Below are 16,123 nucleotides of genomic sequence, written 5' to 3'. Positions count from 1 at the left end.
TGCATTTGATCATAATTTTAGTGGAGACTGCATGTTTATGGAGATCAAAACATGTAATATGTAAATAACTATGCAATAAAATGCTTCATTTGGTCGTAATAACATCATCATCATAATGCAAGTGAAGAAATTAGAATTTCTGGTTGTTACAAATCAATTGATTATTAATTTAGCAGTGCTTGGTACTGCCTCGTAAGTGGTACATACTAATTTGAAAATAAATGAATTAAACATGAAAATTAACGTAACTTGTTTATTAGATCAACAAATACATAATGCATTAGGAGCGACGAAATACGAGTTTTTGTAGATGATTTGATCACGCGATTTTTTTCGGATAGATAGGTATTATTTGATACTAGTTTTAGGACATCAAACTAAACTATCGATAAGTTAACAGTGTTACTTATACCTAAATAAGTAAGTATATGAATAATCAAATTAAGATTCTTTAGCATTTTTAAGTTATTATCTCTCACTAGGTGTAGGTTAAGATTAAGTATAGAGTTCCCGTTAAGGGTTGAAGGAGCAACTAAACCAAAATTTTGAGAGAACTTAATGAAGACAAATCTGAGATCACGTCATTTATAACCAACTTCTAACCGTCACATATAAGGCATGAAATTAATTGTAAATGACATGACGGTCACCGCCAAGTCTGCAAACAGCCTTAGTCATAAAATCGTAACTTTAATATATCACTAATGTTTTATCGGAAAGCTTAGTTTTATTTGTCAAACAAGTGTTGTTATGAGTTACCTAAGTTAATATGACGCGGTTAATTTCACGTTTACTATTGTCGATAAAATAGAGATTGGTTTAGCTGATATCGATTTATGTTTGTATTGGTATTGAAGTGGTTTATTGTCTATATTGAAGAGCCTATCATAATATTGTCTTTGTCACGTATTTTTTTCAGTGATAAAAGTAGACATGACTTTAAAAATGTAATTCTAGTCGTATTCCGTCCTAATTCAGTCACTTGTTTTTAAACTTAAGAGTTACTAGACTTAATAATCATTAAAGTAAAGATATCAAAACAATACTATTAGTCTACAATAGTTTCAACATTGAATAATGAAATTTATAGCAGGCCTATGCATAAACTTCTTGCACGAAACCTCTATACACACAATACCTAAAGCAACGAAGTAGCTACATACTTCATCGGAACAGCTACTGATATTAGTGTTCCAGAATGTTCCATAGTTCACTCTACGCTTTGTAACTGGGCCTTTGAATCTGATGACATACTCAAGATAGACAGGAAATACTCTAGACTAGTATTAAGTATTTCCTAGGTAACGACTGATAGTATTCCTAGACTGTGACGCAACGGTACGTCAAAGTGCGTTGGAATTATTTATTTATTTTATTCGTTTCTATAAGTGTTGTGTTAGTAGAAATATGATTCATAATACTGACAGTTCCAGATGGTTTAGCTGTTTAGACCTTATTGTCAGAATGGGCTTCCCCTTTAAATGTAGGTAGGTAACATAAATTGCCAAGTGAGGCAATAGTATTTGTCAACTTTTTCTTTGTTTTTATGTATTTAGTTAATAACTTACAACATGAAATGTTGTTTTAATAAAACGACTTCCCAAAAAGGAGGAGGATCAGAGTCCGGATTTTTGTATTGTTGTTTATGTTACAAAAATATAATGAGGACAACTAAACCATAACTATCAAATAAACACTTTTGTTAACAGCCAACTAAATAAACTTCGCAACCTACCTATAGTTCCGACACGGTAGCATGAGATCGTTGATAAGTCGCTGCAGAGCCAGGCAGGGGGCAGCCGGAGCCCTAAGCGCTCCCCTGCACCACGCACACCGTGACATACGCCGGGAACACCGCCCGCACCAAACACCGCCGCACCATGGGCATACGCAGGGACCGCAACACTGGAAAATTGAGAAAAAAGAACGTTAATAAGGGGTTGATAAAAAATTGGTTAAGTTAAATCATCAAATAAAGGACAGCAAAATGCTGTACGGGAGACTAGAGGTATGAATGAGTAAGAGTGTGATCCAAACGGTAGGATTGTTGTGACGGCAATCGACTTTTACATAGCTCTTAACATGACATTCATACTACAAATCACACAGATATAATTTATCCATTTCTGAGAAAATTTTAATATTATGTTGGTTATCACATTAGCGATTTCTAATTAAGATTATGAGCATAACAAAGACTTTAAACAGCTAAAATATTCAAAGAATTCATATTCGTCTTTGATCGTGAATAAATTCCTAAACGCAAAGGAATTGCATAGCGAAAATACTTGATGGAAAATCAAGCATTATACATGAAACATGGCGGTGTCTTGCTTACTTAACTTAGACATAATGAACTATTAGAACACCTAAGTTGTGCACGGTAGTCGTGTAATCACCTAGCACTAACTTGCATGTAGTTGAAGTAAGTACGGTTTGTCAACGATGAATTTTCTTATAGGGAATAAAATGTTCTAGAGACTGTCTAAATGTTTGTATTGAGCGATTGTTCTTTTTAAAATTTTTTGATTGAGCGATTGTTTCATTCTGATGTGATTAGCATAAAATAGTATTACTTTGAAGAATTTAGTTTAAGTGATGACATAATGAATAACAATTTAAGGTAAATAGTAAAAAGTGTAATTTAATGTAAATGTTCTTTATAATGTTTTGTATAAGTATTGTTTCAAATTATGTAAAGCCTTTGTTTCTCAACCAAAGTGGCAAGAGTATTTTGACAGCTGTCACAATAGCTCAGTATTTAAATTCGTCGTAATGAATCAGTACTTACAGAGCCTAGCACACATGGTCTTACGCTAACAGTTGTTAAGATTCTCTACGTTACTCCTTTGCCGTGATATTAACATGAGGGAAACATTCTAGCTTTTAATTAAACAGGAAAATTACGCTTTCTTCCATTGTTTACTTGCATGTTAACTTATAACATATAAACGTAGTTTGAGTAGGTAGTAAAGCTAATAAAACAGCGTCAAATTAATGCGTATTTTAATGTGAAAATCACGTCAGACGTGGTATCGTTAATAATGTAATTACTGGAAGGCTTCAAGCTAGTAATTAAAGTGTAAGACCTCGTCATGATGTGTCCTCAGTCAAAGCTAGAATTTGACCTAAAAAGAGATTCACAGCAACAGGCAAGAAAGGTCTAAGCAAACACACCCTTAGCTCATTTTCATACAGAGTACGGTTAGTCTTATAATCTCTTTGATGAATATTAAACGAACGCGCTTTAAGTGAGATATAAGGATTTCAAATCTGAACGTGTTTTTCTTGAGTTCATAGATTAGAGTTGAAAATATTTGCATTAATTTTCTTTTTTAAATAAAAAGCGTTATAAATGACTCGTTTTATAGTTTATAATAGCTTTGTATGGATCCAAATACTTACTTGTAATGGTTCCAAGCATATGCTGCATTCTGAGAATCGTGACAGGAGTTCATCACAGTTGGGGCAGGCACATTGAGCTGCATGACCTTCTTCCGGGGCTACCAGAGCTGGCTGTACTAGTGGTAGAGATTTATCTGGGGAAGACAGAAAAAACATTTGTCAGTAAAGTACGTAGATAAGCAGTAGTAGTATAAGAAATGGCGCAAAAAACAACCATAAGTGGAGAAAGAATGTGTAGTTATATTAGAATTTGTTTATTCTGGATCAATGACGTGGATTCGATCAAGTAGACATAAAATTGCTTTAAGCGTTTGTAATGACCATAAGATATTTGATTTACCTACGTTTCGTTTTCACGATAACACGTGTTCTTAAAATAAAACTTATTTACATTATCACCCTTTCTGGACATTTTCCTCGTTACCTCATTGTGTATAAATAAGAAAAAACAATAATGATATACGTCGATGACTTTATCGTAAATCTCAGATATTTAAACAGTCATAGTTGAAAGATGTGGGCGTGACTCAATGACGCGTTATTTCTTAGAAGATTTATCACTTAATATTTTGTCATCAATGACCTCATACGGAGAAGGTAAATTATTGAGAAGAGGCTCTACAAGTTAATCGTAGTGACGTAATAAAGTTTAGTATCATCATTGTTATCTTTGATACTTTCAATCACATAGGGCTCATTAAAATCAGGCCATATTATTCTACGTCTATATTAAGTTATAGACATATTTCCTTAAACAATGAACTTGGTGATATATCGTACACAAATATAGTTACTATAATTATTTATATAACGATTAACATTCAGTACATTCTTCCATTAGTCTGTACCGTTATCTTTATTATTTCAACTTTAATAATAGAGTTGTCTGCTTATATAATAACGCTGGTTTGTTTAACGCGTGTTTGTACTCATGCCGTGCAATGTTGTGGCTTGGATGCGTATAATTTTTTTTTGATGACTCATTAAAAGTAATTCCTAATTTAAAATATTCCAGAAAATTCAAAGGAATGCCCTGAGTCATTAGTTATATATGAACCTGTAATTTAAGTTTATAAAAAAGTTCTGTACAACATAATGTTTAGATTAAATTGAGAATGATTTTAGGCTGTCTTGATGTTTAATAATTATCATTGGATTCATGATCAATTCATCATGTTGAAATTAAACAAATTCTTATTACACAAGTATATTTAAAATATGTAATATTTCTATAGAATGTTGATATGCCTGACCTTGAAATGTGACCTAAGATTTCAAGTTCATTATGTAACATACACTCTTATAGTAAGATCGATATGCCTTGATTTCTAGCACTTGCATTATGTAGCAGGCGTTCTATCTAGAGTGCTTCTTTTATTGCAATGTCTAGATAACAATTATTGTTTAAATGCAGATAATTTAGAGTGTTTATATCAGTATCTCCATTAACTTTAATATCTATAATAGCTTCCAATCGATATTGAATTCTATTTTCATCAATGACCAAACTTGAAGAAGTTAATAAATAATCGATTTTATTACCATTAACGATAGTAATGTTTATTTTCTTTTTAGTTATTAGGGAACTTCAATCATAATTTATTCAAAGCTGTTTGTACGATTGCTTCGTAAATATCTAAGCGAGTACTTTTCATTAGCTAAATCCCCGGTTTTTTACTAATGAATTGTACCTAGTTAACTTAAGTGACCCATTAACTTGATAGAACTCTAAGCTAGTATAAAATGTACATTAAGTGTTACTTGTAATTTATTTCTTCACATAACATTTTTGTTTAGGATAAGATGCCTAGGTACTTTAACGATTTTAGTAGCTATTATTTACAGGAGTCAAGGCTCGATGGGGCCTTAAGTATATTAGTATTTTAGACAATCCATGTTATGGTAAACAAATGATGATAGGTATTTGAAGTCCTCAACCAAATCTTTGGGATTTTCATTCTTATTTTGACTGTATGCTGAAAAAAAACAAAAACAGATCCCGGATGACTATACCGATTATACTGGAGTATACTCTAGTATAATTATATTTATAAATAAAATATACACGTGTAATTGATATTATAAAACTGGGAATTAAAATCAATGATGTTTTTTATTCTGAATAGGCTCAATGATTGGCCTTTGCCAGTTGAAGTCAATGATCTCATAATCAGTGTTTGTGGTTTATTGATATCGCGGCTAGTATCAACATCAACATCATAAGGTCATGCTGTATTATATCATATTCTTTATTTATTTTCTGACTGTACTCACGTGATTAGCAATGCCTTGATATTTTTGTTTCAATGCTAGACCGATAATGTAAGTTCAGTCTTCAAAGACATTTTTTCCTCACATTAGATCTAACAAATGAGGAATGCTAGTTAGTATCTTTTCTGTTTAGAAAGAGTAATAAGCTGGAGGTGATATTCTAGATTAGAATTAAGGAATTTACTTAGTGAAATGACAAAAGAGTAGGTAGGTTTGTAAGAAAAAGACGTGCTGCCTAAATCCAAAAAAAAAGAAGAGGCAGGATAATAATGTTTGAACTATTAGACTGCATTTATTTTTGACTCCAACTATTTTTAAATAAAATCTAACTAGAAAAAGGCTAATATTATTGATTTATAGTTCTTCATTACTATCCAAAGTGGGTAAATGCAACATCAAAACATGAGGCAACTGCAAACTATGTCAGTTGAAAGAGAAAGGACGCCAACCGAGTCTCGATGAAAATCTAGGCGGTTAGGAAATATGCCGAAGGTCTGTCTGCAATATTTTGGTATTGAAAATTCAAGGTTAGATTCTTAATCCTTAGCGATCTTTTAAATGCTAGAGTAAGTTTTAAATTACATATTATCAGATTGAGTGTCAGTATGACAGGGACACGTGACAGGGACATGTGACAGGGAAAAATGGAAGAGAATAACATATTGCGCCGACACCAAATAACATTGGGAACAGGACAGGAGGAAGAAGAAGAAGGTACAAAACTGCTAGAAACTCGCAATGAAAATGTAATAAAGACTAGAATGGTATAGTAACAAAATAAAAAGTAGAAATATTTTTCTCAACAAACATATTGGATGATTAAATATTATGCATTAAAAATCAAACGTCTAATTCTGGAGTAAAACAAGATTTTCAAGAAAATCTTAACTCTGACCGAGTTGCTGAAGCTCACGTTACAATCAGTAACAATATTGACATAACAAAACCTAATGGTGAATTGAACAAGTGTAGCAACGAATGACGTAAAACTACAAACAAGATATTACAAAAAGCTAAGTAATATTTAAGACATTATACTGGTAACAATAAGGAAGAAATTGCGAATGATGTAACTTATACTGATTTGATAACAAAAGATACTGAATTGATTGAAGACAATGATTTAAATAATACAGCAACGGCAAAAAGGAATGAACGAGATCACCATTCTGATGATTGTCATTTATTTTTGTAGCTTGATCTCCTGCTAAGATCACTTTATTAACTGGCCCTGGGGGATATTGTTATGCTTACAACGTATGCGCTTTGATGTTGAAATATCATCTTAAATCATCATACGAGCTTCAATTTGTATAATAATAGTTTTCTGTTTTCTCAATACCAACTTCAGTTTTATGGAAACCACATTCTTTCATTCTTGAAGTTTGTTTTCCATTTATTTGTTCACTTGCATCTCCACTCATAGTTTTTAATGATTTTATATCGTTAGTTTATGCATATTACACAAATGTTTCGTTCAACCAAAGAGCAACAAAACTAGATACGAAAATTAAAATTCTAAACTCGTCTCAACTGCGCACATACGTAGATTTGACCAATTTAGGCGGCCAAAAATATTTTACAATGTATTTCGTTTTTTCTATCTTTATTTTATTATTTATTTTATTTAAGCATTGTATTTTGATAATAAGTATGTTTTATTGAAAAAAAACCGTAAATATTTTTTTTTAATGTAGAGTATCATATATTTTCATTTTAAAAGTAGTTATGATATTTTTTATTATATCTATTTCAAAATAATATGTAATGTAGTAAAAAAAAAAATAATATTTTTTTATTCCTCACTTTCTGCCTCTGATATATCAGACTCTGTGTTTGATTCAGCTGGTAGTAGCATATTTTATTGTTTCAGGGCAAAATAATCTTGTTTTGATGTTTTTTTTTTGTTGGTCACATTTCTTCAGTTTCGTATTTCTTTAGTTTTCCTTCGTTTAGTCCTCTCACTACAATCTTTAAGTGATTTAGATGGCCGCCCCGGTCGATTTCCAACACTTGTCGGGCGTTCAAATGTTCTGCTTAACCAATTCTCATTAGTTTTAAGGATTTTTTTTACAGTTTCAGTTTCTTACTTTCGTAGCTATTTTAAAATATGCAAATCTTTGTTTAAAACTGCTTATATTATCAGGTGTGTCACCTTAATAGGTCAAAAGTTAGTTTCCTAGGTAATTTAGTTTTTCTTCCAAATTAGTCAGATCTTGCTATTGTATTTTATTGTAAATATAACGTTGGGTCACTATTTTTACGCCAGAGGTACTCAAAACAAAAAAAAATGCACTTTGTGACATTTTAAAGAAAAAAGTATTTTATTTTTGTATGAGCTTCAAATCTTAAAAAGCCTGTAAGTCGGACATCCGCAGCTATCCGCAGCCAAAAAATATGTCGTAAGCTAGTTTAATATGTCAAATATCTAAAACTAAAAAAAATGTTACGCGGTCGAACGCGATAATATAACAAAATTGTGTTTAAACAAGAAAATTACTAAAAAATTATTTTGCTTACACACCCTCTTTTAAAATTGAAATAATACTATAAAAAATTAAGTGATCACACTTAAAATATATTAAAATATAATAACTGTTACCTACACAACTCGAATCCATCATAAAAGTTGCTTAATATCAATTAGATAGCACAAAAATAATTTTTCTTTAATACCGTCTACCGAGATCTCTAAAAACGTATAACGTAAAATTTGCACTAAGGTCAAGTTCCAACTCCTGGTGCAAGCGCATATCGCATGTTTGGAAGGTAGATGTGATAAATTCTTATTGCTGGGGTATTCCTCTTTCCATTTTACCCACAATTTGATGATAACCTTTATTTAAAAAAAAAAGACTTTTGGCCAGCTAAATTGCTCAAATCTACGTTAGTGCTGCGGATGCATAAAAACAACAAAAACAAGAACCTTACTTTTATAGCCGTTTATGTAATAAAATATTCATATTATTATAATACAGACGAAGGTTGTAAATGTTATAATAATGCATAATGTAGCGAACGTTATTTAGGTAGGCAAACCCTTTGACCAAGAATTAAGGTAATTTACAAGGCTAAACATTTGTGTTCTCGCGTTGGTGTATGGTGGGAGTTATTTAGTATTTTAGCATTTTATTATGCTTGGGAACTAGTTAGTTCTATGTACTGGAGGAAGTTATTACATCAATCTTATGCTCTATAGCAGCTTGTTTATTGACGTGAACATTATCATCCCGTACTTGACTTCAGTATCCTGCAGAAGTAGCAGCTATCATTGGGTAATTGAGCCTCATTCGTAATTTAAAATTGTAATTCGTAAGTAAAGAATTTTGAGAGTAATTTCGTTGTATTTCAAGCGCTTATGTAAGCAAATTATTGTACATCTACAGCGTGCAATTAATTACGGCAAAACAAACGGATTCTCATGTAGCTCTTAGTAAACATTTTCATTATATTTGACGTAATTATAATTTAGCTGTTCTTAATCACAATGAAATAAAAAGACGAAATAATACCAAAGATTAATTTCAAACGATCATGACATCCCATTGAGCAAAGGACCAAAAATATTTTTTGATCTAAAGTCCAAAAACATGTACCTACTACAAAATATTGTAACCAGACTAATATTTTAACTGATAGAAGGTCGAGCAGATTATATAGTCTAACCCTTCGTAATAAAGCCGTATCCATTACATAATTTTAATACCACAACAGTCAAGGCTGGCTATTTAATAATTACATAATAATGTGTGAGCATTACTAGGTCACCGTTTATTCGCAATTTTTGCGCCACAGCAAAATATTCTCTCACAAAAAATTAACAGCCAGTCTTGAAATATTTTGGAAGTAACAAAAAATTTGAAACTGTTACGAATTTGTAGCTGTTCCGATATCCAATATGGTGCAAAATAACGTGACCAGAAATTGTTTTGGAGAAAATTTTACGCGTGGTTTTAAGTTTTTCGTGTTATACTGGTATATTGGACCGTTAGTTTTTGTGTCGCTCGGTGCTAAGAAACTTACCAAGGTCAAATCTGTTTTTAATAAAATGACATGTAATTTGAGAATATTTAATTTCAATGTTAATGTATTGTTTTTCTGTCTAGTAAAAATCTAGCTTCAGTACCTATAAAGTGGATATTCATCATTAGATGATATTTTTTGTAAATGAGTTTTACCTATGGTCTTTCTTAAACTATTAAATAGTTTTAAACTGACAATTGACAAATAATTAAGCCGAAGTTTAACCAGACACATATATTACACCAAATTAAACTGTTGAAAATACACAAAAATATTTACACGTTCCTTGCATATCCGCTTCATTTTTTACACTAGGCATTAGTTACAATCGACCTTCCTCATTGAATGCAAAGGTCAACACCCCAATTGATTGAGTTCAACTGTTAAACAAAGGCTTATTAGTCATTAAAATCAATCAACATGCAAACATGTATATTGTATTGTACTAAAGAGATGAATTAAATAGTAAACTTATGACTCATCTTCACAAATGTTTGGACGTATGAAGAATCTGTGTTTCACTGGTCTCATAATAAAACATTTGACTGGATGGAGAGGTAGACGAAAACCTAAGAAGGGTGGATCTCCTGAAAGATGACATGAATAAGAAGGGAGTGAGTGCCAGTATGACGAGTGACAGGGAGGAATGGAAGTGGAAGACATATTGCGCCGATCCCAAATAAAATTGGGGCAGGAAGAAGAATATGAATCAAATCAAATCAAATCAAATCAAAACGTTTATTCGCGTTCGTGACGCACACACAAAAACGAATACATATAAAAGCTCACAAAAATAAAACAAAACAGGAATGAAAACGAAAAAAAAAAGAGAATGGGAAAAGGAAATTATGCGTCACGATCACGCGAAATGGCCCTCGCTCAGCATATGCAGCGACCCTATGCGAGACAGAGTTGCGGCGCTGGTTTTCAGCGATGGCCAACACTAACATGTGACGTCAATCGGTGTGTAACCTTAACTAAGTATATACATACTAAGTGTGTAATATATATTTATAAAATATAATATACTGCTATAAAAACATACTAAATATAAATAGAAAAAACTAACTAACATAACAACATTCTGAACGAATGTGAATGGAAGTGACACTTGACGTGCTTCACAAAATTCTATAATTAGCTATGGTCAAAGCCGTTCACCAATGACCATACACACACAATGCAAACTATTTACGAATTACGTAATGGCGACGAGTGCTTATCAACAATTATTATGCAAGGCATCATTGTGTTCAAATTGTGGAAATGAGTGTCTGAAATGGTGTTATGAAAGAAAAATAAAATAAAATAACGTATTAAGTGTGAACGAGTATGCAGGTCGATCGTAATCCTGCTACCAGGATGGCGTAGATATGACATTTCACTTCGTCATTGTAGTGTATTATTTTTTGTGTATTTAGGAATTGACTTGAAAGAATTCGGTGTCTCCAAAATTCTATTTACTTGATTGTAACCTCTATTCTTTTTTTTGGTATTTTTTTTAAATCTCTGCTGTTCATAAATTGCGCAAACGCAATTTACCTTAGCTATTCAATATACCGATTAAATACCAATAGTACCTAAGTAATTACAGTGAATCAAAAGTGACTTTAAAGAGGATAAGTAAATAAATACTATTTTACTACAAACTTTTTCGTGCGTAAATGCATGTGGTTTTATGAATAACTTTGAGGTGGGGAAAATGCAACATAATTTTGTATTTGCATAATGTTAACAGGAAAAATTGACTTTTAGATAAATAATAAACACTTCATAAGTGTATTGTGGATAATTAGGTACTTTATTACGAAATGTACGTCTAAGATTACAGTATAAGAATGATGGTTTTGGAAAACCAGATATGAAAAATGTACCTACTTTTTTTACGGTATAAATTGCAGCGTTTGCCTTGAAAATTTCAGGATTTTTTACATGTCTTACCAACTGAATTGTTGAAAATTAACTGATAGACAGATTGGGTATTTTTGTTGTTCATTTAATAAGCGTTTTCTTGTAACTAGACCCATTATAGTAATGATGAACAATAGTTAAGTACGCAATTTCCCCCTCATTTCTTTTACGGAAAAGATACGCATTATCTCTTAAAGCAAATGAATTTTGCACTACACTCATTACATCAACAATGAGACATTAAAGATACTCATCTTTTGCGTACTATGACTTATAAAAATTCTTTGAAGATAATGAAGTCATTGATGGCATCTAAATTGTGATTCACGATATCAAGATGACAGTTCATTAGAATTTTCAATCTTATTTGCAAGGTCATAAGGCTCATTTTTGATTTTTAAAGGAAACATTTCGTGAAATATATGTTATAGTATAACTGTATTTTAATGATTTAAGTCGATAATAATGTTATTGGCTTTTTAATAAAAATGATAGTGATTTAGGTTATGAAGGATTTCGTCTATATCTATGAATGAGTAACATAATAAAGATAAATTTATCATTAGCTAAATATATATTTTTCTTCGTAAACAGTATAATTATATATCGTACGATATTTGATATCATTTTCAATGATATTGAATTATATTTTTGGCACATTACAATAAATTAATCTTTACAACAGTGTTTTGTTTTTGCTTTCGTTAAAAAAAAGGTGAAGGTCGCATTATTTATTAACATACAATGCATTTAATTTGGTATAATGCAAGATATAAAACTTAAAACAACATAAAAAACTTAATATTTTATACAAAGAAAAAAGACCTAAGTTTGTATGTGTGTCACTTCTTCACACGCAAACGGCGGAACGGATTTTGATGAGACTGGGAAATAACATCGCTGATACAATCAGAATTAAATAAAGGCTACATTTTAACCGACTTCTGGAAATAGTTCCTTCAGGAAACGAGTGAAACCGCTGGCAGAAGATAATACCTATTAATGCTGAGAATAATAGTTATCACATTTTCACACATTTCTATTGATGTCACAATAAAGAGTTCATAGGTCTCTTTTATCCCGGAAATCTCGCGATATTTTTCTTCCCCGTATATTTATTTGTTTGGGCACCATATTGCTTTCGGGACCGACTTGAAAAAGAGGTCAGACAACGATTTCGTTTCGTACAGTAAACTGCACATTAGTGGTAACTGTCATGCACCTTAACTCAATAGTAATAAGTACGATTTTTCTATAAAACTGTTACCACTGACCTGAAGTTGACTGTACCTAGTCGTTTAATATTTATTAGACTAGATAAGATAGTAAATAAACGTGATAATGACATCATCAATGATTAAATTGAGTATGGTCTAATGTATAAAGTCTGCTTGAAAATGTAGCATAAGACAAAGTTTAATCTATTTAAATTGGTAGGTATACTAAATTGTATTTTAGAGCCGATTAACTCTTTTTGGGTTTACGTATATTTTTCCTTTACGTTGGGAAATAGACGGATAGTACAAAGTTAAGGAATTAATTACTTTGTATAAGCGTGAAAATCTCAGTAAATACTAGTCATGTTTGGAACATTATTTTACAGTTACAAAGGTCTTTTATCAGAAAAGATGACAGGCTTTTTGTCATAGTGGGCGAAACCGCGATTTTAAGCTAGTAGTAAGACACATGTAAGGTCATTGAACTCTACAGTACTTTTTACTAATGGGCGTGCCCAAACAATAATTCACGCATGTAACATTATTTTGATCGACTTGAATCACGATCATTCTGTACATAGGTACAGTTGGTTATAAAATAACGGTTATTACTAACTGTACTTATGTGTTAACTTGTCGATACTTTTTCTATAGGCCTGGGTATTTTTTTAATTTAAGTTATTTATGGAATACTTAATTTAAGTTATTTAGGCTCTACCACTTTACTTATTGTATAATAAAGAGAAATATTTTTTCTACCACTAGACGAATTTGAAAAATCTTTTCACTTTTGGAAAGCTACACTATTTCCGAGTAATCATCATTATCCTCCGAGCCTTTTTCCCAATCATGTTGGGGTCGGCTTCCAGTCTAACCGGATTCAGCTGAGTACCAGTGCTTTACAAGAAGCGACTGCCTATCTGACCTCCTCAACCCAGTTACCCGGGCAACCCGATACCCCTTGGTTAGACTGGTGTCAGACTTACTGGCTTCTGACTACCCGTAACGTCTGCCAAGGATGTTCAATGATAGCCGGGACCTACAGTTTTACGTGCCATCCGAAACACAGCCAATGGTGTCTAAGATATACTTAGAAAGTACATACAGACTTAGAACAGTTGCATTGGTACTTGCCTGACCTGGGATCGAACCCGCGCCCTCATACTTGAGAGATTGGTCCTATGTATACTATTTCCGAGTAACTAAGGCTATATTTTATCCGGTTACGGGCAGCCGTAGTTCCTCCGAAACGTGAGTAAATACGCGTGAAAAGTACATAGCTATTTTTGATAAAGATATCATTAAAATGCTTTGGTTATCGTCTGCAAATGAGGATTGGTGAAGTCTGAACCTTTGACAAAGTTACTTAGAAAATATTTTTTTTGCAGTTTCGAGTCCCTTATCTACACTGTATTTAAGATACTAGTAGCCAACTATAGAGAGAGATATAGTTATTGAACAAGAACTACCAATATACTCTGTAGGGAAGGGTATTGGACCCATGACACGTATCTTTGATTACAAAATCTTACTTCACACGAGTGCCGCCGGCCGGTTTACAAACCGGTTTCATATATTGTGAAAATAACCTAAGATTAGACAACTTTCAAATGTGATTAGTGCAGTATGTTTGTATTTACTTTAAAACCTTTTTTGAGATGAGAAAGATAAGCGACATTTTTGTTTGTTTTATAAATTCAAAAACTAATTAGAAAGTCAGTTTATTAGGCTTTTACTGTGAACATCGTCATTGTAAGATTGTTTATTAAACTTTACTGTGTAACGGCTGAACCGATTTAGGTGAAATTTGACATGGAGTAAGCTTGAACTATAAAGTAGGCTGCAGACTACTTTTTACCCGCTTATGAAGTAGTATCAAAAGTTAGCGGACAAAACCACGGGAAGCAAAGTTTAGTCACAAAAGTAGAACTCACGATTTTTGTTTTGATTTATCGATCAACGCGTGCGCAGCCCAGTAAACGTTATTTACCGTATTGAACTGTATTTTTGACAACCAGTTTTATTTCGTAGTAAGTAGTAACTTTGTTACTGTAATACCTCAATTGTTTTGTTTACGTCTCATTGAACTTGAAAGTTTAACAAATAAAATGATTTGCATAATCTATGCATATAATATTCGAACTTGTTATGTGATATTAATTAATATGTGGACAGACTTTGTTACTTTTTTTAGCATATTCTTAGCCTCAATAATCCTCTTAGAGAAGTTCAAAGTCATACAGACACTCTATAAAGAATAAAATAAAAGAAATCATGAACTTATAGGTCGTGAAGGTGAAAGAAAAAACGAAATGATTCATTGGCAAAATATTCAATGTTATTATTGACGTCATATTATATAGTAATAATCATTATTACCTTTTATAGTATAATGTCGGGACACTTTTCACACACGGTCGGCTAGCCCCATGGTAAGTTATTAATTAACTTGTGTTATGGGTGCTAACACAACTGATAAACTACATATAGCTACATATATACTTATTTATGAATACAAATTATAACACCCAGACCACGGCCAACAAGCATGCTCATCACACAAATGTCGACCGAACCGGGAATCGAACCCGGGACCTCAGGTTCGGCAGTCCGGCATGATGACCATTGCGCCGTCGAGGTCGTCGAGGTCGTCGTAATACTGCATGGTCAGTTGGTCATACTGTTACATCATATACTTAGCTATAATTCTGATTTTATATGGAAAGGGGGTACCTTATACCTATATATAGGTACGTTTTCTAGGTAAAATACCTTTTATGTCTAACTATGTATTTGCGAGTTTGATTCATGGTATTACGCAAATCATGTTTTAATTGAAATGTTATTGAGTCTATTTTTTACGTAAGCAGTAAAATACAAAAAGATTAAATATTTTTGGTGACACTACATAGCAACCGCTGGTTTGTATCAAAGGGCCATGAAATTCATTAGGGTTACGATTTAGTTTAAGTGCAAAATGAGAGTGAAAAAAAAAGCAATTTTTAATTTGGTCTTCATACGCAACTTTTGCAGATTAATTCTCCATCGTTGATAAGTCTTGGTATACAAATCATATCTGTTATTTTAATCCTATGTAAAAACGTTGACATACCTTCAATCTCCACGTTTTCTCCACTAGAAGAGTCTGAGGAATCATCTTCTATCTTCTTCTCCGTTACTATGGTAACGCTGTTCTCTCCACATTCGTTGTTGTGTGACCGTTTGTCCGTCACCGAGTGGAACTGAGGGCAAAAGAAAAAAAAAATATCTATATTGAAAAGCTAAAGAGTTTGTTT

The 16,123-nt window shown here is 32.3% G+C and overlaps 2 protein-coding genes across 4 annotated transcripts in view; one reads left to right on the top strand and one right to left on the bottom strand.

Annotated features, from left to right (window-relative positions):
- The window catches only part of LOC124635025 (adenylate cyclase type 2-like), a 141,537-nt gene that overhangs the window by 44,365 nt on the left and 81,049 nt on the right, over positions 1–16,123 (top strand). The gene's annotated exons all lie outside the window — the stretch shown is intronic.
- The window catches only part of LOC124635026 (probable E3 ubiquitin-protein ligase sinah), a 41,067-nt gene that overhangs the window by 1,198 nt on the left and 23,746 nt on the right, over positions 1–16,123 (bottom strand). For both annotated transcript variants that reach the window (XM_047170772.1, XM_047170773.1), the window contains exons 2-4: positions 15,940–16,069; positions 3,406–3,539; positions 1,736–1,905 (exon numbers count right to left, since the gene is read on the bottom strand). In XM_047170772.1, coding sequence (XP_047026728.1) covers positions 1,736–1,905; positions 3,406–3,539; positions 15,940–16,069 — 434 coding nt within the window. The remainder of the gene's footprint in view (positions 1–1,735; positions 1,906–3,405; positions 3,540–15,939; positions 16,070–16,123) is intronic.

The sequence above is a fragment of the Helicoverpa zea genome, chromosome 12, assembly GCF_022581195.2.
Source record: "Helicoverpa zea isolate HzStark_Cry1AcR chromosome 12, ilHelZeax1.1, whole genome shotgun sequence".
In the NCBI taxonomy this organism is placed as follows: Eukaryota; Metazoa; Arthropoda; class Insecta; order Lepidoptera; family Noctuidae; genus Helicoverpa; species Helicoverpa zea.
The sequence above is the reverse complement of the archived record's forward strand: the minus strand, read 5'-3'. Positions and strand labels throughout refer to the sequence as shown.